The 24,741-nt window shown below is 33.8% G+C and overlaps 1 protein-coding gene across 1 annotated transcript in view; it reads left to right on the top strand.

Annotated features, from left to right (window-relative positions):
* The window catches only part of LOC126773955 (metabotropic glutamate receptor 2-like), an 82,616-nt gene that overhangs the window by 28,618 nt on the left and 29,257 nt on the right, over positions 1-24,741 (top strand). Inside the window, exon 8 of the mRNA XM_050495216.1 lies at positions 22,081-22,187. Coding sequence (XP_050351173.1) covers positions 22,081-22,187 — 107 coding nt within the window. The remainder of the gene's footprint in view (positions 1-22,080; positions 22,188-24,741) is intronic.

Genomic DNA, 24,741 nt, shown 5'->3' with positions numbered 1-24,741 from the left:
CCCACTCATCAGATATTCTACTGAACGGTGAATGCTGTGGTCATCACTTACCATCAGGAGGCCTATCTGCTCGTCCATCTACCTATTTTATATAAAAAAACTATGAGTTTGATATTTTCTTCTTAAAAAAAACCTGCTGTAATAATAAAAGATAAAATGTATATTTATCGCTCTTTTTATTTTTCTATATAGTACTCTTATATTTCTTATTATTACTTTTAATCTGAAGTACTGATCACCTATCCTTGATTATATAAAGTGATGCAAATAAATATGGTAATATTTACTATTCAATTTATTTACTAGTTAATATTGTTATATTAAATTTAATACTCAAATTTGATTTATTATAAGATAAAATAGTTATAAAAAGCTTTGGACCTTAGCTTCGAATAAAAAAACAGCATTTATTTACATGATATAAAATATTAGCAATTCATGTCGTGCTCGGTGATTGAAAACATGAAGAAACCTGCAAGTGTCGGAATAATATATACGTATATACGAAACCCGCTGAAGTAACGTGATGGATTAAGTTGATTTTTCTATCAGAGAAAGGAGGCCAGTCGTAGGACTTTTACTTATTTACAGCTTGAAGCATTTGTGAGGATATTGCTTTTACGTGGTATCGCAGATGTTGTGTATTCGTAAATGATTTGGTTGGTTTTGATATTAAAAAGGGAGACATCGCTAAAAGCCATATGATTTATAGTTCTTATAATAATAACACTGGAAATATAACGCAAATAATTTGACACAGAGAGTCTTATAAAGTAGGAAGAAATTTGTGTAGTGAAGTCGAGATGACCCAGTGGTTAGAAAACGTAAATCTTAACCGATGATTGTGGCTTCCAACCCAGGCAAACTGCAATGAATTTTCATGTACTTAATTTGTGTTTAAAATTCATCTCGTGCTCGGCGGTGTGGGATCTCATTGTAAGGAAATTTGTATGTGTAATATGTGAAATCTGCCACATGTATAGCAACTGCACTGGTGGTAGAACTTTGTGCAAGCTAGTCTGGGTAGGTACCACCCACTCATCAGATATTCTACCGCAAAATAGCAGTACTTGATGTTGTTGTGTTTCGGTTTGAAGGGTAAGTGAGCCAGTGTAATTACAGGCACAAGGAACATAACATCTTAGTTCCCAAGGTGGGTGGCGCATTGGCGATGAATGTGATGGTTAACATTTCTTACAATGCCTATGTCTATGGGCGTTGATGACCACTTACCATCACGGGGCCCATATGCTCGTCCGCCTATCTATACTATAAAAAAAATCCTGCATTTAGAGCATCGGGGAAAAAGACAGCATAACCGTGGGACACGTACGGGCTGTTATTTTTACTTCTCAGCAGTGAATATTAGCATCGTGAGGATACCAGAAATCTATCTGATAATATTTTATTACCGGAGTATTTGCTAACTCTGGAGCAGCCTGGTGGAATAAAATCTACAAACATTTTTTAAGAAGGAGGAAGGGAAGAAGCCTTTATGCAGTCGTACATACACAAGCTGCAGTTTTACTTTACTGGTGATATTTTGGTGTATTTGTTAACGCGAAAAACTTAATTTATTTATTCAAATTATTAATATGCAAAAATTAATTTACTATTATTTTGTTTATTTATAATGAAATACGTAAATTAACAAATAATGCTGCGGATAAAATATCGAAATTGATTGTTATTGACATAATTTATACTTAAAGAAGATCAATAAATAAGTAAATAAAATAAAACCACAGTTTCCTCGTAAATATAAAATTTATATATAAAATTTATATTTTCATGTTATTATAATGATATATAACAATGAAATAAACGAAATAACATGCAAGTGCATGGCGCTCACACTGTTTGGTCACACAAGCCCCCACCCCGCGTGCGCTCTCTAGTTCTTGTGCGTGACACCATAAGGGAAAGTCATGCCGTTTGCCGTCACAGCATACGACTCAACCGTACCCCAAAGAAAACTAATAGTTATTTCACATAAAAAACCATTTCACGATGTATCTCTTTATTTCTTAGAAACGTACCCATCCATCACTATTGTGGCCATTTTAGTGAGATGAATTAGAAAAATAAGTTTATATAAGATATAATAATTTAATATATTGTATCAAAATAATAGAAAAATAAAATGAATTGAAGCAAGCGTTGAACAGATGAGATCTAAAAGGACAACCTTGATTCCAAAAGGTAACGTCGAGTGATACGATAAATTTACAAAATTTCTCATGAAAAAGCTTAGTAAGCCGCTTTTGGAACTAATCTTAAAATTTGGTGTTATCAAGAATACATATATTTGAAATTATAACGTTGTTATAAGGAATAACGGTTAATTTTTTATTTGTGAATGTTTATTTTATTTCCTGAAACTTTTGATAATTAATAAAGAAGTCCGTATCCCGTTATCCCCGTCTTATTCCCTCTACTTTTGGGAGGTAATAAGACGGGGAGGGAATAATACAAGAAAAATGGCGAAAAATGAACCAGCCCAGTTCATTTTTTTTCCCAAATAATCGGAATTGCGATTTAAAGGGGAAATGCTACTAGCATTCTTGCCACCATTCCATGCGGCACGATTTGCACGGTAGCTATTTTTAATTTTTATTTGTATATATTCAAAGCTTTAATGAAAATAATTAAATATAATCAAGAAGCTTATTATAATGTTCAAATTTAAGCATTACTACCTGTTGCACTAAACACCATATTTGTTAGTGCCAAGTAATAATTATCATTATTAGTGGTGATGGATATCATGAATAAAATTATATATGTTCCAAAGTATATGGTAGTAATGCAATTTTAACATTTGCGAAATACGCCAATACTAATACATACTAACCTATAGCGAATATTTATATTGCAAGTTAATACTACATCTCTATTAATTTACCTTCATCGCCGAACACGAGATAAATTAAAAATACAAATTAAGCACATTTGAACCCGCGATCATCGGTTAAGCTACACTCGTTCTAACCACGTGTAGAATCAAATAAAGCTTGTTTTTTTTTATTTCCACATAGGAAGCATATTGAACATTGAATACAAAGATGTACAAAGTAATTAATGCACGTAATCCCTGACAGGATAAAAAAAATGGTGTGTAATTTTGTGGTTGAAAAGTTTGTGTTTATTTTTGGAAATACTCCCAAATGTAAAACTTACCGAAATTCATACAACAGTACATTAGGGTTCATATTTTTCAAAACTTCTAAAATAAATTTGACATTTTCCTTTATCGGTAATCATCTAATTACATTAACAAAGTTCGAAATGACTTAATAAGGTAAAGGATATATCAACTCTCTGGAAGTCTTAATCACTTACGACGTTAATAAAAAAAGTTTTAATAAAATTAAACTTTAAATCTCATTATGTTTTTTTTTTCGAAACAGGTTAACAAACGATGTGGCAAATAACCTACCTTACACCAGTTACACTGGTACACTTACCATTCAAACCGGGACACAACAATACTAAATATTTCTGTCTGGTACAATATGTGATAATTGGATGGTACCTACCTAGACGGGCTTGCACAATGCCTTACCAACAATTTACATAAAGAATGTCGTCCTGTTTGCATATATAAATGTATGAAATTACCACGTCGTTTATATAAATAAGCTTTTAGAAATACATATTCCGAAGTCTTGGGATAATACCTGTATCGGGCCATTGAAAAGTCATTGAACTCACATTGTATTCACATGATATTGGCAAAGATCGGAGAATTGTTTTAACTAAGTTCCTTAACTAGTTAATCGAACTCGTTATATCAATGAAACCTTCTTAACTTCGGCTATTTATACGAAATAATTGCAACAAGTCACGACAAACTTTACAGAGTTAATTAAACTCCTGCTTCTGTACTCTTGAATTTTCAGAGGTGGCGAAATTGATTTATACGGCTTACCTGTTTTATTGTATCATTTAATAATGATATGTATTATGTTTGAGCCGTGATAGTCCAGTGCATGCATCACTAAATTTTGTGCTTGTGTTTATTATTCATCTCGCGCTCGATGGTGAAGAAAAACACAAGGAAACCTGCAAATGGAAAATAATCTGCCACGTGTGTATCCAACAAACCGCATTAGAGTAGCGTGCTGGAGTAAGTTCCAAAAATTTTCTCAAAACCAGAAGAGTAAACCTTAGTCCAACCGTGGGCTTCTTTTGCCTAACTGAATTACTATTTAACTTTTATCAAGAGATGCAGCACGTTTCCGAGATGATTTTCATATGTAATATTATCACATAACGCGCTTAGCAGTTTCGCCCGCTTTGAATTTATGCTATTGTTGTCACAAGCACGAATTCCATTTTCGTGTATAAAATAGTCAACGTATTTAAATATATTATAATGTGTATAATTATCGAAAGCACGGACAGCGGGGAAGTTACATTAGGAAATTTTCGGGCAATGTTTGTGATAATCTAATTAATTCCATGGTTTATTTGTTCCATCTAATGGAGTGTACACTATTGAAATTACCGCAATGAGCTGAAGCCTTTGTCCATTATGATATTTAAACTCACACGAACTGAATATTGAATGACTGTGCAAATTATCGTTAATGTAATTATTTTCGATAGTTATTTCGTCATGAGTCATGAGTATGATGATTTTTTCATTACTTTCGCTTATTAACCTTTTACCTACCTTTTGAATAAAATTATTAAGCAATTTCGAATACGTTTTTCGAAACGAATCTATGTGATATTTGAAATGAATTGATTTTTTTTTTTATAGAGTAGGAAGGTGGACGAGCATATGGGCCACCTGATGGTAAGTAGACATTGGCATTGTAAGAAATATTCCTGGGTGCCTTGGATTATCTTGGTTCAAAATTACAATTTATATTACTGGTGGTACGGCTTTGTGCAAGCTCGTCTGGGTAGATACCACCCACTCATCAGATATTCTACCGCAAAACAGCAATACTTGATATTGTTGTGTTCCGGTTTGAAGGGTGAGTGAGCCAGTGTAATTACAGGCACAAGGGACATAAAATCTTAGTTCAAAAGGTTGGTCACGCATTTGCTATGTAATGAATGATAATATTTCTTACCATCTATGTGCAATAGTAACCGTTTACCATCAGGTGGTCCATTTGCCGGCCTCTCGTTCTACGTGAACTGGTAATGCGTTCTATAGCAGAACTGGGGCCCAATTCTAATAATTGATAACGGCCCCGAATCTATTCCTCACAAAAATAAACCTCAGCTGAATCGTAACTACAGGTACATACATATATATAATATATATAATGGTGGGTATATCCTACGAATTTATAACGGTTATGACACGTTCTCGATTCAATTCCGATCGAACTACGACCGAACTGAAAATAGATCATTGGTTTACAATAATAGAATAGAAAAACACCTACACGGCTATGATAACGATAACCGATAAACTGTCAATTTATCAGTAGAATTGTCTCCAGCTTGTACTAAGAATTATACATATTAAATGACAATGTAAAAATACACGGTTTGTTTAATATGTAATACAGTCACGAGCATCAAGTCATCAATACGATTGCTATCGCGATCGCGATCGTGCAACAATTAGCCTGTCCGAAAAGCAATTTAAGCCAAACGTACAAATTAATCCTGAAAATGGTATATTCAAATTCTTTGAACACAAACGGTATTGCTAATTTTGTATTCCTATTACAACTTTGGAATTTACAATGCGTACAGGAACGGAAATTTTATGCAAGAAAGAATTCCTTGAATATTAATTTCATTGGGTCCCGAGAAATATGTACCGTGCTATAGGGTGGATGGAATTAATTAAACTACATTGTAATTCTTTAGTTTTGTGACTTTTAAAAATTGTGAGGTTTTTACATACTAATTCTTGGATTAATCAAGCAATCCTTTTGAATGTCAAATCAATAATGACAGAAATATTTCAACCCACGAACTTCAGTAAAAAATCATATGATACATATGCTCAGACCATTTTAGCTCTCATAAAGTTCGTTACAAAAAATAAAGTAAAGGTCCTCCAGACCGATTTCGGCCACGGCGGTCAATCTCAAGAAAGATTAGCCAACTGCGCAGGAGATATTATAGTGCACAAGTGTATGGGCAAACACAAGTGCACTCTCTATTCACTAGCTCTCATAATCCGATGGAACGGTAATCCGACACGACCGGAAAGAGTTCAGGCGCAGGACCAACTGCTTTACTTGCTTTCCGAGGCACGGGAGTGTACACACTTCCAACTTCCAGACCCCGGGCTACTATCGAAAATTTTCTGCCAGAAAACCCCAATAACTGTTTATTGGCCCGACCTGGGTATTGAACCCAGGGCCTCCGGGTCTGCGGCCTAACATCAAGCCACTAGACCAACTAGGGAGTCAAAAAAAAAGTATATGACATATTACTAGTTAGCAACATACATTCCACTAAAACAAATTAAAAATATATTTTAAATGTATGCATAGTATTTTAAACCGCCAAAACGGTAAATTACATTTTCGGTTTAATCGTGAAAACCATTAATCAAATATATTTGAGTAATGTTCGTGGAATATATCCAAACTATCGTATGGTGAGAATGATTCATATATGACTTTTTGAAATAGCTTTATTTCATTTTATAATCCTGAACCGTTGGTTTAGACTATATGGCTGCAGATTACGAAGACTAAAATCAAATCAAGTAAAAATATACTTTATTCAAGTAGACTCTTGCGAGCTTTGAAACGAGCTTTACAAGATTAAATTAAATTTAAAGCTACTTCCGGTTCGGAATATAGATTCTAGCGAGAAATATGAAGCAGGATTTTAAATCTCGGTTCGGGCCAATATTGTCTTAGTTTTTATATCAAGAAGTTTATCAAGTGCCTCGCAATCACACTATCAGTATCTTATACTAAGTAAGTAAAACAAATAATAGTAAGTAAAACAATAACTTTGAACTACAAACATAAATCAATCACATGTAACTCATAAACCCGATTTTCACTTAAAAACTTTTTTGGAAACGTTCTAAAATTTAACCTTGAAATTTTACTCATCAAGAACATAGAAAACGTTCCCTTACAAAAAATTATCATTCATTTACACTTTAGAGTTATTCAAAGTAACGATACGTAGTAGTTTTGACTACAGAAAACTACCCCCAAAGCGCTCAAGCGCTGTAAAACGCTTAGAGGCGCAATTAGGGCTCACACATATTCACCACGTGTAATTTTTTTCCTTTGTAAAAAATTGAGCTTTTTTTCAACTACAGAAGGTCGGAAAATCTTGCCTACGTTATTAAAGGGGAATTATTCCCCAAAAGGTGAATAAAATAAATAAAATATCATTAAAAATACATTATTGTGAGATCAAATAGATGTTACAGGTTTTGAACAAAAAAAAAGAAGTTGAGATTACTCAGTGGTTTCTGAGTTTTCATGTGCTTTATGATAATAATTCATATTGTACACAATGGTGCAGGTCACCTTCACAAGGAAATCTGCATGTATTGGTGATGAAGACTATGAAGAATTAAATTATATAATAACCAAATAACGTTATGTACTAAAAAATATTATTTAATATTATTAAATTATACTTTCTCCACAGGCATAATTTATGACCGTTCTTTTTTAAAATTTCCTTTTGTAATTTGTATTGATCTCATACGGCCGTTACGTTATTATTATTAATGATTAATTATGTACGTACATGTTACTTCTAATAAATAATAATAAAAATATAATTTAAAACGTTATAATTTAAACAAACTTGCATTGAGATATATGAAAGACGGAAACATGCGAATGAAAGTTTAACAAGATTATGTAACGCGCGCGGTGTAATGTATTACCCCGAGATGGTTGCGACGGCGTACTCGCTTCCCGTCTTCAGTTCGGTACCTACCTACACATAAGTAATAAAAGTAACAATTCAATATTAACAATATTATGGTGTTGCCACACTGCACTTATAAAATGTTTTAAAATATTATTGAATATTAGCTAACACTCTATATTTTTTATAGAATAGGAAGGCGGACGAGCATATGGGCCACCTGATGGTAAGTGGTCACCAACGCCCATAGACATTAGCATTGTAAGAAATGTTAAACATCACCATCTGATGAGTGGGTGGTACCTACCCAGACGAGCTTGCAGAAAGCTCTACCACCATATGTTCCGTAATAATGTTAAAAAAAATTTAAGTTCATAAATGTTTTTCTCGAAATCTAATCCACTAATATTAATTATTAGTTTAATTATAAACAAAAAGTTAATTTAATTATACTACACTACATTTTTTTATATTTTTGCCGTATATACGTCGCTATTTCTGACAAACATTGTGTGAAATTTTATTTCGTATTTTCAGTAAAACTTCGTTTTAATAATTGAGTGCAATATTGCATTTAATATATGTATCAACAAGTACGGTTAAACAAAGCCTTTGTATTATTTGTCAGCTTAAATCATTAACGCGTGTCGCCACACTCTATTGAACAGAATCATTGTCACGAGCCCGCAATACCACTCGGTTTCATATTCAAAAATATATGCTATTGCGACAGTTCAACACGAATTTAAATGTTCCACGGCAAATAATATTGAAAATATTTCACATTTGTGGGAAACTAAAAATCGTTCCGTTTTTAAATTGTCTTTCGTCAACCATATCGTAATAGATATCCTACAATATGTTTTTGCGAAAAATGTTAAAATGTTATTATATTCCGATATAGTCTGTGAATGTCCCACTGCTGGGCTAAGGCCTCTACTCCCTTTTTGAGGGAAGGTTGGAGCTATACCTTATAACATAGCGGTAAGAACGCGTGTATCTTTACCGATGATCGTGGGTTCAAACCCGGACAAGCATCACTGAATTTTCATGTGCTTAATTTATGTTTATAATTCATCTCGTGCTTAACGGTGAAGGAAAACATCGTGAGGAAACCTGCATGTGTCTAATTTCATTGAAATTATGCCACATGTGTATTTTATCAACCCGCATTGGAGCAGCGTGGTGGAATAAGCTCCAAACCTTCATAAAGGAGAGGAGGCCTTAGCCCAGCAGATTGACATTAACAGGCTGTTACTTTTATATATTTTTTCGTATGTAGTATCTGTACGTATAGCTTTACTTTATAAAAGACTTTTAGATTGATTACACTTTATAATTATTTATTTACTCATTGAAATTTTGCTTTAAGTTATACACTTGCTCTCTACCGATTTGATTTATTCTCCCCTCGTTACCTCAAAGGTTAGCTGAAATCTCTTGGGAATAGTCCTTTTTTTGTTAATATTTAGTCTGGGTTTTTTATGTTACTTATCTGCAATAAATAAATCTACAGCAACTTATTGAGAATGTCTTTGCTGGTGGGTTTTATTCCCATTTTTATCCTACCCTGCCGGAACTATACTCGTATAAATGTATATACTTTGAAAACATATTCATCGTTTACATTCAAAACGGGTCTACCTGACCTAACATTTCTGAAACCTGGAGACATAACGACGCTACGACGACGGCTATATTTTTCATAATAAACGTACATCCGAAGTTGTGCCTTCTCAAAAAAGCTTATAATATATGAGACCTTTCAAACGAAGTCATGAATATCTTGTTTCGCTCAACTTCTAATAATAATACACTTTATTCAACAAATAGACAAAAGAATTACAAGCATAATAAGCTAATAAATTGAACAAAAGATGGCCTTATCTATACAGAGCGATCTCATCGTTAGACCTTATTTACTCAATAGAATTCTTGGGCAGAACTTTAAAGGATCATGTCCGTAAGTTTTTTTTGATATGAAACATTTATTGGCGCATATAGGGGATAAGATCGATTCGAATGCTTTGACGGTTAACGGCATGACGCTCACATACCCCGTCCTGCCACGACTCGTTGCCGCTCTCTACTCCTTTGTGTGTGTGTAGCGCGTATCCTTACTATAAATTATTATAATTATAAGAAAATACATATATTTTTCAACGAAACTCTATGTTTTTATTTATTTTACGCCATATTCATTTCAAATATACTCATACTTTTGGTGGATCTGGAAGCAAAATTTTTTTTAAACAAGTCCTTTTTATTTAATTATACGGTCGTTATACGAATTTTTATTTTAGTCTGTTAAAAGTTCCAGGATTTTTACATATTTCGTAGACGCAGCGATATAAAGACTTACCGTTAGTATCTTAAGAAGTTACATGTATATGTCCTTATTATTTTCACGATTTTTTTATAGTATAAGTAGGTGGACGAGCAATTGGGCCACCTGATGGTAAGTGGTCACCAACGCCGAGAGACATTTGCGTTATAAGAAATGTTAACCATCGCTTACATCACCAATGTGCCACCACCAGTAAAACTTTGTTTTTGTTTGTGTTACAACTGATGTTTTAAAATAAAACTATGTAACTTAAAAGATTTTTTTGGGGGGTGGGGGAGGTGTTTGATGCCCTATGTTCTTTTCAATACCCCTGACAACATATACGTAAAATTTCTTTACGGTCAGTTGAGCAGTTAAGTCGTGAAAACGTAATAAGCAACTAAACTAAGCATAATATTAGTAAGAATGCAGGCGAAGCGGTCGGATAAATTATATTAGGATAAATTAATAACGATAGGAATTAATTCAAGATTCACGAGGAATGAAATTAGAAGCTGTTTGAATAAACAGAACTCCGATAAAGTGGCCACTTCGTGTCAGTACGGATCGCACCCTTGTCGTGTCTTATTAACGTTTATCAGACGAAGGAGAATTTACGAAGTAAAGTGTTTCTCATACTTACGAAAATATTTATTAATTTATAACAAATGTTGACACGATAATAAGAAAAAATAATTAATTTAATCTTTAATAAAAAATACCTCTTATATATCTTATATTTAATTGAATTTATGTTTTTTAATTTTAGTTTGGAAAAATTTAAAATTTTAACTTTATTTGTGTTCACAGATTATTTATCTATTTTTAAACTTTTGATATATAATTGGTAGTAGCCTAGTATTTCTTAATATATAACGTTGGCTTCCCAATTTTTAAATTAAAAAAGTAAAAATCTCTTGAGTATGTTAACAGCGTATTATACCACGTTGCCAAAATGTTGTAGTGCGTGGTTTACTAGTGGTAGGGCTTCGCACAAGCTCATCTGGGTAGGTAACTCACTCATCAGATATTCTGCCACTAAGCAGCAACACTTATTATTGTTGCGTTCAGGTTTAATGGCTGAGTGAGCCAGTGTAACTACAGGCACAAAGGTCATAACATCTTCGGCGGTGGCGACCACTCAACATTAGGTGGCTCATTTGCCCGTCCGCCTACCTGTAACATAAAAAAACCATTCATTAATATTCACAAGTGTTTGTTATAGCTTACATCTTACTTGTTAATCATTTTAATACAATGTTCGGTTTTATTTGTAAATTGCTAAACTTTATATACAAGGCTCAATAATTCATTCGTAAACAATTGGCCCGACATCGGGACTGGCATTGGTAACGTCAGTTCGTGACTGTTTGATAGATTCATTACATTTCGCCGAAATTAAACTGATAACCAACGTAAAATCCAATTTATATCTTATAAATTATATATTAATTAACGTTTTTAAGTTCTACTATAAGTATTATTATGTTTCGGGTAGAAGGGTGAACGTGCCAGTGTTACTACAAGCACAAGGAACGTATCTTATTTCCCAAGGTAGGCGATGTAAGAAATGGTTCATTTTTCTTATAGCGCTAATGTCTGTAGGCAGTGGTTATCACTTATCAACACACACGCTACACACGTGTCTGCGTGCCTAATACAATAAGAAAGTAGGTCTCGTTTATATATAACTAGCAAAACGCAGTAGACGATGTCCTGCTTCTGTGTATATACCAGATGTCATAGCGAACGGTTGAAGTTCACGTCTGTTTGAATGAACGCGTGATTCATGGGGTAGGTTTAGTTGTATAATTCATATAATTCATATACAGATTTTGTGTAAATTGCAAAAATATAATACACATATACATAATTTATAATTATTTTTGGTTTGTTTTACGTATAAGTACGAGATACTAGGTTTGTTAGTTTATATAAAATAAATTATTTAAAAATATGGAATATAACTTTCAAATTGCATGCATTCCTGTTTTACAAAAATAAATTTTGAACAGAAATAAAGTCCACAATACCACCGAATATGAACCATAAATTGAAGTTTCCAATTTTAAATATTTTCAAGCCTCGTTGAAACAAAATAGAAATATACAATTTAATGACAACATATTCCATTCGTATTTTATTATAACCTTTAACAAATACATTTGCAAAAAGAAATATGTTTTATTATATCAAGATTATTAAGTAAATATCTAAGTGACAGGAAAAAATATATGTAACCAAAGAACAATCATCAGTAAACTTATGAACATTACTTAAAAGGACTTGCATTTAAAGATTTTTGCAATTACTTAGACGTAAAAAAATTAAACAATTTATAATAATTATAATATTATATACATACATACAATTTAAAAAAAAAGAAAAGAAAGATGAGTAACTTAATTGCTACGCTAAAAATCTGTTTTATTGATATTATAATTTTTGTTTAAATACGTTTATCCGTATATCTTAGCTTAATAATAATGTCCTCCAGACCGACTTCGGCCATTTTCAGGAGCCGGCCCGCCTGGCCGAAGTCGGTACGTCGCTTACAATGAACCGCATCGATTTCGGCCACGGTGACCAATCTCAAGAGAGATTAGCCAACTACGCAGGAGATATTATAGTGCACAAGTTTGTGCGCAAACACAGGCACTCTCTATTCCCTAACTCTCATAATCCGATGGGACGGCAATCCGATACGACCGGAAAGAGTTCAGGCACAGGACCACGGCTTTACGTGCCGTATAGTCGTATACATCTTTATTTAGTTAACTTATAATAGTTATTTTCATAATTAAACCTTGATTTAAAAGGGAAATTAACGTTCGAAATGAGAATTTCACCAAAGAGGACACACTTGAAACTAGGCAATTAATCTTTCAAACTCATTTCGTTAGATTGTATCCATCTATCTAAAGTCCTGCATAACTTCACTTTCTAAGTTTATACCACGCGAATAAATTTACAAAGTTAAGAAGCACCGTTTCGAATATAACAGAACTTAAAGTATTGTGTGTATGATTTAGTTGATTTTCGCCTCAACTCCCTAGCGTTACCATTTCGTTTAGTGAAACGTAACGTAACCGTATTAATATTTCAAAAACGGGCCTCCGCCTTTGAGGATTTAAATGACTACGCTTCCACATTGTTCAGGGCTTGCTGGAAATGTTTCAGAATACCTTATTTATTTTGATATTCATTCCCTCAAAGCTCGTAATAAATTATATGCTTATTACTGTGGGGTTGAACGATCATTTTTTCAGAAAATGTCTGCTATCGTTCGTTATTTATTTGTAACAGTAAAGATAAGGTACACAATACCTACTTTAAAAACAAAAATAAAATAACAGACACCATCGTTTCTGTATATATTTATGTATAATATCCCGTCTTTTCATTACAAACAAATAACTTATTATCAGCTTACAAAGATTTTATTTATAAATTATGAATTTATATTTCCATCGTCATACAAGCTACGTTTTTACAATTTTCACTTCATAAAAAAATAATTTGACAAAAAAGCGATTCATAGAGATTAGTTTAGAACATAGTCATTTTATAAATTAATCTTTTGAATTTGAGAATTGAGTGTTTGTCAAATGATCTATTACTAAACGATGATCTTAGTGTTGCCGAGATGGCCCAGTGGTAAGAATGCGCGAATTATAATTCATCTCGTGCTTTACGGTGAAAGAAAACATCGTGAGGAAACTTGCATGTGTCCAATTTCATTGAAATTCTGCCACATGTGTATTCCACCAACCCGCACTGGAGCAGCGTGGTGGAATAAGGTCCAAACATTCTCCTCAAAAAAAGGAGAGGAGGCCTTTAGCTCAACAGTGTGACATTCACAGGCTGTTACGGATTAATATTAGTATAGGTAAAAGTGGAACATTTTTCTGTGCTTTTCACTATAACTTAATTACTATACAAAAGCAATTTAAATTTCTGCAAAAAAGGAAATGTAAAACAACACGTCAATAATTATATAATAAAACAGACACACACACGTCTATATATTTAAAAATAACTCCAATTTTAAAATGTAAATATCACCTACCAAAATACTATTCAGAAGTATTTCTTCATATTGCAAGCCAAACCTATTTCGTTGTCATAAATCCACAATATAGTAAGTTACCTCGATGCAAATAAAAGGTAACAAGTACAAATTCTACTCCGAAGAATAAACTCCGATTTAGCGTGAAAATAGCTCGGGTATTTCGAGCTGAATGCATCGAGGTCACGCAAGAGACGCGCATTATACCCTGATTCACGAGGAGACGGCTGAAAAGAAACAAATTGAAAATGAACTAAACACTGAATCTTAAACCGTGGAAGGTTGCGAGGAAAAATCACTCTTAACACAACAACACTGAGGCATAAAATTCATTGGCAACGAGGTTTTCAGATATCGTGAACACAGAATGAAGTTACGTAGTAAATTTTTCATAATCTAAAATTGCAGTGATTCATTGAAATTGTGATGAATTCTAACATCTAGAATCATATAGAAGTGATAAGATTCTATCATTAAGAAAAGCTCATTAAATATTAATTAGCGTATAAAATTACTGATTTTTCATTTCCACCAGGAATTTCACTCGCTAGATTTCTATCTCCAACAGTTATATATAATATGTATACAACACATGGCTTGCATCATGCTCAATCACAACAACAATGTTTAAAACTAACTTAATATTAATTTAACAATAAATATAACTGAAGATGAAAACTATTTTTATTATGTGAATACATATCTATCCTACAGTTCAAATTATTCTCTCAGAAAACAATATTTGTGAGGGTAACTAAAGTATTTCTATGAACGTAACAGTTTAAATACTAGGTTAGCAGCGCATTAGCGCTACAATTTAGTCTGAGTACGATCCAAACTACCAACTTACTTATTTACCAACTTCTGATATGATTATGTTTTGATTTAATACAAAAATTGCTACTTTTTACGCAATTGTACATGTAAGAATAAATTAGTATGGTTTCGATATCGTGATTTGTTTTTAAGATATAAGATGAAAGAGATGTTTCCGATAATAATATCTCCGAAAAAAAAAACGATTTTACAGGCTTGTAATATTTCATCAAGGCCGCACGCACGCACGCACGCACGCACGCACGCACGCATGCACGCACACACCACACACACACATACACACACCACGTCACAATCTCTCGAGATATAACATCATATAGAACGCATTTTGTACCAAACCTTTTAATGCTTAGTTATATTATACAAAGTAACAATTAATACGAAAATAATATCGTATTTAAGCACAAGTAATTATTTATGAGCACAGACAATTAAGAAAGTAATTAAATGTTACATAAAATTTGATTTTTTTCAGAATAAAAACAAAAAATGTTTTATTTCGCAAAACCAGTTCACAGGCTGCTGTAAATTACTTTTTTCTTAAACATAAAAGGTATTTAACTAGGAGTTAACCCTTTTGCTACGTTGTATTTCGACCTTTTCCTACTTTCTAAGATGCTTTTACCCATTTCAAGATTTAAAATAACCTTCGTGTTTTACCAAGCTAATACTTCTGTGTAACACATTTTGAGAGCAAATATAAATTAATGATCTCGAATTTTTTTAAGCAGAAAATTTAACGAGGAAATGCTTTTAGCATTATTTTCATCATTATAGAGGGTTATGAATTTGAATTATATTATCTTTAAATGTTAAGTTATGTTTAGCTTTCCAAAGATCAACTTATTAAAAAAGTACAAGCGAACCAAAACTTTTATTCTAACTTAAAATCATTACTAATATTGTTTGTTTTTTGTTCGGGAACTGGAGGTTTTGTGGAAAACGGGAGTGGAGGCCTGGTGTCTTGTAGAACAGTTTATCTATTGCAAGCACCAATCTTCACAATATTTAACTGATATTTAGATGGTATATATTAATTTGAAAGCTTTTTGTGAAGAAATAAATAAAATATTATTACTATTATATTATAAATACGAATACTTTCACATTCTAACTTTTTTCATAAGTAGACGGACGGGTATATGGGCCACCTGATGGTAAGTCGTTACCAACGCCCATAGACATTGGCATTGTAGGAAATGTTAACCATCGCTTACATTGCTAATACGCCACCAACCTTGGGAATTAAGACGTTATGTCCCTTTTGCCTGTAATTACTCTCTGTCATGCGTAGAGAAAAGGACACAGGGACCGCATCTTAGCTAAAACTTGAAACAAACACGCAAGTGAAGCCGCGAGCGAAAATAAGTAACGAAATAGACGAAAATAACAACGTAACTTAAGCGAACCAGCGATGATAGTGACGTATATCTTATCAAATAACACTTCAGAAGTGTCGGTACATTTTAATCAGCTTGGAGACGTTTTTACGTTTGTAGTAGTGCTATTGGAATAAGCAAGCTTGCACTAACTATCGCGTGCTTCGCACTATCGAATAAGTAGCGTTAGAAGTGTCATGCCATTTTGCTTATTTTTTTTTTTATATATGTCCTGGATGGCAAATGACTCTACTCCACCTGATGGTAAGTGGTAGTAGAGTCCAAACGCGACGACGGCCAGTACAGTCGGGAAGAATGTTCTGTACTAGCCGTCACCTGTGTACTAGCTTATTATTCTTTTCTTACTAAATAATTCATAATAAATGTGAATACTTACGTTGCAAAACAAAATGTCACAATGAATAAGAATGCTATAATGACATTACCTGAGGAAAATGTCATAACTGTAAAGGAATGGAGATTTTTTTTGTCTACATACATTCGTAAAATAAATGTATTCGGAAAGACGAGACTTTTTGTACGTTACCTTATTATAAGAATGAATTATCATAAACATAAATGATATATCGGGTTGTAGCGAAATTAAAGATGTCTGGAATTGAAAAAAATATGATTAAAAAATGTCTTAATATAATTTATTTTGTTATTAAGTACCTACTTGTGCGGTCAGAGGCCGCCGTCAGGAACGAAGATCTTTGCGATATTTTTTCAACTCAAAACGTGTTTTAAGACTATTGAGTTTCTTGCCGGTAATTCATAGTAGATTCCACATTCCAAACCTGTGCTTTACTATTTAAAAGTACTTGTAAAAGTATATTTAAATACAAATATTTTGGGTGGATTTGATTTAATATTATGTAAGTTTCAACATACGGCTTATTACTAATTATTACAAAATAAAATTAACAATAGATAAATTATTTAAGCATTTGACATACAAACACAACGGATAATATAAGAACTTATCCCAAAATACAAAAGATAAAACAATTTCGCAAATTTATTCAAATCCAAACTAAAATCCTATGTAATTTAATATATTTAAGCTTTAGAATTACAATCACTGAATTTACCGCAAGGCATTTAACACGAGTACTTCTGCCTGATGTGAAATTCACACGTTAATTACGGTCGAAACTATTTTGGGCAGAACAAACAGTTGCTCATACCGCTTTGTATATTATTACTGCGTGCATGAAAGGGTAGGATTGTGAAAGCTTTAATTAACACTTTTCATAGCATTAATGTTTCATAAGGAAAGTAACATTCAAAGCAGTACAGTGAGCAATTAAGGAAAGACCGTCTGGGTGGGTACCACCCACTCATCAATATTGTTGCGTACCGGTTTGAAGGGTGAGCGAGAGTAACTACAAGAACAAGGAGCATAGCATCTTGTTCTTAAATTAAATATTAATTATAGTGTGAAAATCTATAGGCAGTGGTGACCGCCTTCGAATTGCTATCACTTTTAGTTCATCGACTTAGACTTAGACTAATTATTCCAAGTAGATGATTAAAAGGTGCGTGTAAGATGCTCCTTAAATACCTTTGCTATTGGTAGACCTTTATTATTGGATGGTACTCTTGGTTTTGGTTTTGATAGACACGGTGATTACAAATTGGACTTCTATGAGAGCTCTCGTTAGTACGCTTTGTGGGTGCATTTTGGTACGTACTATGTATGTCATGTTTTTATCATCTCGCCATCATTTTATTCGCCTAAATTACTCATGTCAGTGCAGTATGCAGCGGTCTATTTCACCTTAACATCATTTCATTTATCAAATCCGTCTTCTCTTTTTTTCTTTTTTTTGACCATGAAAACTGACATTAAATTCATTTTGGTGACATGCCATTTTTTTTTCCTCATTACGTATCCAGACCACGATAAGCAATTTCTCCTTTAATTTTTTATCTTTGGTGTTTCTTTTCTTGTCTATGAATATCACAACAAAGTTATTTCTTAACATTGGCCCAATACGCTTTTTATGGCCCAACATTCATACATTAAGCAGAGCTTGTACTATGGAAACCAAACAACTGATATATTACATATACTACTTTTCTTTTATAAATAAACTAAATATAAAATAAATAAACTTATATACATAATTACACCCAGACTCAGAACAAACAGACATGTTTATGCACACAAATGTCTGTCCTGGGTGGGAATCTAACCCATAACCTTCGGCGTGAAAGGCAAGTATCTACCAACCACGCCAAATTATGGTTTACTATTTCGACAGTCTGTTGGGTTTCTAGGCTATATCTAGAATATGATACTGATCGAGAATCGATATTCATCTTAAGCTTAGGGTCATGTTTCTCACGCGGCTTTAATCACTCCCATTAAAGAGGTATTAATTGACATGACGATTGAACAACCGACCCGTCTCACAAAATCCATTGATTCAACGTATTCGCAAACACAAATATTATAAAGCACGAGATTATAGCATTATGTTATTAAGATTAAACCTTTTTTAAATTGAATTATTTGAGAAATAATTGAAATATTTCTAAATGGTGAACTTTATCTAATTTATTAAATTCCATTTTTTTGCAAAATTTAAGCTACACGTCTTGTTCATAATCAAAAGTAGTTCGGAAAACAAAATACGTAATAAATATAATAATTAAAAGTAAGTAAAAGTCTATAGTTGTCTGAATATATTGACGAGCCGGTTGGCGTGCCGCAGGTCGTGGGTTCGATTCCCACCCAGGACAGACATGTGTGTGTGTATATAATCATGTCTATTTGTCATGAGTCTAGGTGTAATTATTTATATAAGTATGTATTTATAAAAGAAAAGTAGAATATGTAGTATATCATTTATCTGGTTTACAATACGAGCTCTGCTTTTTTTTTTACACAGGCAAACTGATCCCAAGCTGGGATCAGATTGCCTGTGTAAATAATGTCCCAGGATATTATTATTTCAATTTACTTATTGCAGTATTATTGTATGATATATCATTTTTAAATACGTTTTAAGTATATGTTGCAGAGCAATTTATAATTCTAGGTCTCTAAAAATAATTTAAAAATGTTATATAAATTTGAAAATCAAATTCTACCGATAATTTATTTAACCAAAATAGTTTTAATAAAACATTTTCCGATATGGTTTTTGAGAATTCACATATTCACTAAGAGCCCTGAATACGCATACAACAATGACCCGCTCAAGTACTGTACAAGCTATTTCAATAGTTTACTCAATAGAAAACTCACAACATCTTGACATTCTTTTAAATATAAAAATATTTTTAGGTTATGTGTAAGCTAAAAACCAAAATAAGCTATATTATTAATCATAACCACATGTAATAGTGATAAGAATTGCTGAGCAATAATAAACCCTCCCATTACTAGTGGGCGGGGTACCATATGCTTAAAAATTATAGCTGTTTTGGCAATATTACTTAAAGTTCCAAGCGTTTCAACTGTAAAAGTCACAAAGATATTAGTACAAGCTATATATTTAATTGGAGAGGTAAATAACAACAACGGGTAATGTTCAAATAAAATACATTCTTAGAATCGCCGTCCGGACACTCAACCTTTTCCATACCCTCTGTAACATCTGTTATTTGGACTAAATTGTATTTTAAAATTTATGAAAAAACGTCTGTAATGCTATGTACAGAAAAGGGAAGGGCCGGAAGGGCAACACTTGAAATTTTCCTCACGCCGTTGCCACCGTCCAGGAATATTCATAGAATGATAAATTTAGAACTTTCTCTACAGAATCTTTAAGAGTGAAATCGATTTTACTGATAAGAACACGAAATTTTCAAATGCGTGCGTAGAATATTTATTTATTTACTCAGGATTAGTGTTTACAAGTGGAACACTGAATATATTTTATCAATATGTTTTTAATTATAATCGAACTATTTATATAAGCAAGTATATTGGAAATAACAGCGGTTGAATACCCAGCGGAAGATTTTAAGAAAAAAATTTTTAAACCTTTAAATAATCCTACATTGGCATATTCAGAAAATGTTTTGAAGTATATATGTATGAAGAATAGTTGAATGTAACTGTAGTTATACATTTAGCAGAACATAACATTTTATTTATTTATTTATTGTACACAATTTACAAACATTATATAAAAGAAAAGGTTTTTCTGTTTACTTATTTACTATCGAAATTATCAAGAAAATTCTAATATAAAAAAAATAAAAAATAGTGTATATATAATGTAAATATATCAGTATATAATAGCTTATTATATCTATAATAAACACACTAAAATTTTCCCCCCTCTCATTAATCTTGATCTTTTGAAATGCTCTTACTAAATTAATACTTTTTAAGTTTAGTTTCGACGTGTCTCGCTTATTAAAACACGGGACAAATTCTAACAAATGTAAATTTATCGCAATATAATCTGTATATTTAATTATTTCGTTTCTTTATTAATAAATGTTGTCGTATCAATTATACATATTTGTTTCGATATCACCATATCATAATTTTTATAATGACATTTTACCAATACACTGTCGTAATATACCTTCACAAAACTCGACATTGACCATAAACGATATTGATTCTGTAATATTATATTTAATTCTTTCCCAGGCCGGCCAAACTTATGATTGAACATAGAAATAGTTATAATTGCAATACATTCTTAAAGTTGGATATTATTACGAGGGTAATACTAATTGACTAAGCTGCCTATCGAGACTACGCAATCACTCATTACGATCCATAACTGTATCAGATGCTGTATACTTGTTTTAACTACATAAGTACAGTAACAGTACCAGCCTGTTAATGTCCCACTGATGGGCTAAGGCCTCCTCCCCCTTTTTTTGAGGAGAAGATTTAGAGCTTATTCCACCACGCTGCTCCAATGCGGGTTGATAGAATACACTTGTGGCAAATTGTGAATTGTGAAATTAGATACGGGCAGGTTTCGTCACGACATTTTTTTTTTCCCCGTTGAGTACGATATGAAATTTCAGTGGTGCTTGCCCGAGTTTGAACCCACGAGCATCGGTTTAGATTCACGCGTTCTTAGCACTAGCCATCTCGGCTTACATAAGTAATGGCCCGTAAATCTCCCACTGCTGGGCGAAGACCTATGTATTAAATCATATCTATTAATGAAATATCTAAAATTATTTTTTAGATGTGTAAATATCTCAATAAGAATCTTTATATTTACAGTTATTAATGAAAGTTAAAAATTCTATAAAGAAATATAACCAAACTATTATTTCGATAATTTTAAAGAACAATTTAACTGTCAGGAATGATTGGTTTTACGAAAGCAATGAAATGAAAATTACTAACATTGACAATAATTTTGAGTCTTCTTATCCGACACTTGCAGATTTCCTGACAATTATATTAGATGAATTATAAGCATATTTTAAGCACATGATTAGAAGTACTTGCTGGGGCTTGAGCCCGATACATTTGTTTTAACCATTGCGTCATATTGGCTCCCTACTGTTCTACTTATAACTTATTTTAATTAATGAATTCCCGGAACGATGCAAGGAAAAAAAAACTACCGTCATTTATTAAATGTGATCTAAGACATTTAAATAAAGAACAGTATTTAATTTTTTTTTATTTGTTACAGAGACATGCACGTTGAAGTATGCGGCGGAAAACATGGACTTTGCGACGCCATGCGGCCAGCTAGCGGGTCTGATCTCCTGCGGTATTTGAGAAAAGTTAATTTCACTGGTATGTTTTTTGTAATAGATAATGTGTTCACAATCTTTAAAATAAATTAATATTTGAAACATTTATTCTCCCTAGCTCTTAAAAAAGTACAAAATTATAACTATAATGATTCTTCACAGGTAAATCTATAAAGACAAAATCTTTCTCAGCTCTGTTTGTCAATCGTTGTTACTTTTTATTGTTTGGTAGCTATTGACAAGCTTTAGTGTTAATATCAACAATAAACTCTTCTCAAATTTTCGATAAAGATTTTTTTGTGGAATTTCGCCCACTATTCGAACAGCAGTTTGCTTAAGGACTAACAGTTAGTAAGTTTGTTAGTTTAGCTTATAACGCTGCAGAAACCGATGTTTCTACAAAAATGTATCGGGATTTTCTATCAAGAATTTCTCAACAGGAGCTTGGTGCTTGAAAGTTGTCAATGTTTACACTCCCGTGTCTCGGAAAGTTTTTCAATACTTCACTCTTTGTTTGTAGTTAGCCTTTGCTTCATTTTTTTGTTTTTTTTTTCAAATTCTTCTTTTTTATAAATAAACAACAATTTCCTTTCAATTTCGATTTTAATGACCATTATTTTTCAATTGTTATTTTCTAATTTGAAATTATATTTCTTTGCTTAGATTAGTTTTACAAGTATTTTTGTCTGTTCTATATATATTCGTATATTATTTAATATCTTTATGTATAGTCTATATTGCCGTGGAGTACCGGCTTAGAATAGTACTCCCCCAATCTCATCCCGTGGGTGTCGTAAGAGGCGACTGAGGGACGGGGAAAAGGGGGGATGGGCAGCAGCGTCCCCCCTCCCATAAACATCTTACCCCCTACTGCGCTCGCCAACACGCCTGCCCAGCGCGGCGAGTATGGGCAAACCCCTCCCTTAATGGCAGATGCGCCCAAAAAAAGGCCCTCAGTTACCGGCAAGCCCGCTAGGCCTGACCAAGGTAGCGGTCGCGGTATCGGCAGGGCAGGGGGTGCTAAGAATCACCGGTTCACGGCAGGCTACCGTATAAAACGACTGAAAATGGCAACGTATAATGGACGCTCGATGAGGCTGGACCATCACCTCGCCGAATTAGAAGTAGAGTTAAGTCATATAAACTGGCATATACTGGGGTTATCTGAAGTACGAAGACAGGGGGAGGACACGATAACTCTAGAGTCCGGTAACTTACTCTACTTCCGCGAAGGTGATAACCTCTCCCAGGGTGGTGTCGGTTTTCTAGTCAAAAAGGATCTCATTAGCAGCATTGTGGAAATCAGTAGTGTGTCGAACCGGGTAGCGTACCTTGTCCTAAAACTTTCCGACAGGTACTCCCTGAAGGTTGTACAGGTATATGCGCCAACTTCGACATACTCTGATGATGTGGTCGAAGCGATGTACGAGGACATCGCAAAGGCCCTCAACGACACCTCGAGGGCCCACTACAATGTTGTTATGGGAGACTTTAATGCTAAAGTGGGAGTACAAGATAGCGGTGAATCGAAAGTCGGACCTTACGACTTGGGCTGCAGAAATCACAGGGGGCAAATGCTGGTAAACTTTCTCGAAGCGCAGGGGCTTTTTTTGATGAATTCTTTCTTTCAAAAAAAGCCTCAGAGGAGGTGGACCTGGCGAAGCCCCGATAACGTGACAAGGAAAGAGATAGACTTTATCATTTCGAATAAAAGGCACATATTTAGAGATGTTTCAGTGATCAACAGGTTTAATACCGGAAGTAATCACCGCTTGGTTCGAGGCACTCTAAATATCTACTTAAAAGCCGAAAGATCGAGAATGATGAGGTCTACTCTCCGACCTACCATGCTCCAAGCTGCTCAAGGCTCCGAAAAGTTCCAAATGGAACTTCAAAATCAATTCACCGCGTTGGAAACCATAAGCAGCATTGATGAGAGAACCGACACGCTGGTCAAAATACTGCAAAACACATCCCGCAAGTGTTTTCCGCCACAGAGAAGAGACAACGCACCAAAACTCTCTGCTGAGACACTCGAGCTCATGAGAAAACGACGAGAACTACCATCGTTTTTGTCAGATAAGGCCTTAAACCGAACAATAAAAACGCTGACGCGACGCGATCTCCGACGCTCCAATACCCGTGCCATCAAGGCTGCGATTGAGCAAAATCGGGGATCGAAAGTGTTCGCTCGCAAGTTTGGGAGGCCGCGTCTGACAAAACTTAAAACTGAAAATGGTGGGGTCGTTACCTCTAGGCCTGAGATTATCGGAGAAGTAGAGAGGTTTTATGGGCAGTTGTTCTCTTCAAAATCGGATAAACCCGTGGGAATCAGTATTGAAGACCAGCGCGCCCCTCTTATGCGCCATTACTCCGAGGAGCTCCCGGTCGTTGACCAAGGAGAGATTAGGGCGGCTCTAGAACAGCTTAAAAACAACAAAGCTCCGGGAGATGACGGAATCACAACAGAGTTGCTTAAGGCAGGCGGGACTCCGGTCCTGAAAGAGCTAGCAAGCCTCTTTAATTCCGTCATCCAACATGGCAAGACCCCGGAAACGTGGAGCGGGAGTGAGGTGGTACTGTTTTTCAAGAAAGGT

This window comes from Nymphalis io, chromosome 15, assembly GCF_905147045.1.
Source record: "Nymphalis io chromosome 15, ilAglIoxx1.1, whole genome shotgun sequence".
In the NCBI taxonomy this organism is placed as follows: Eukaryota; Metazoa; Arthropoda; class Insecta; order Lepidoptera; family Nymphalidae; genus Nymphalis; species Nymphalis io.
This window is presented reverse-complemented; position numbering and strand designations above follow the sequence as displayed.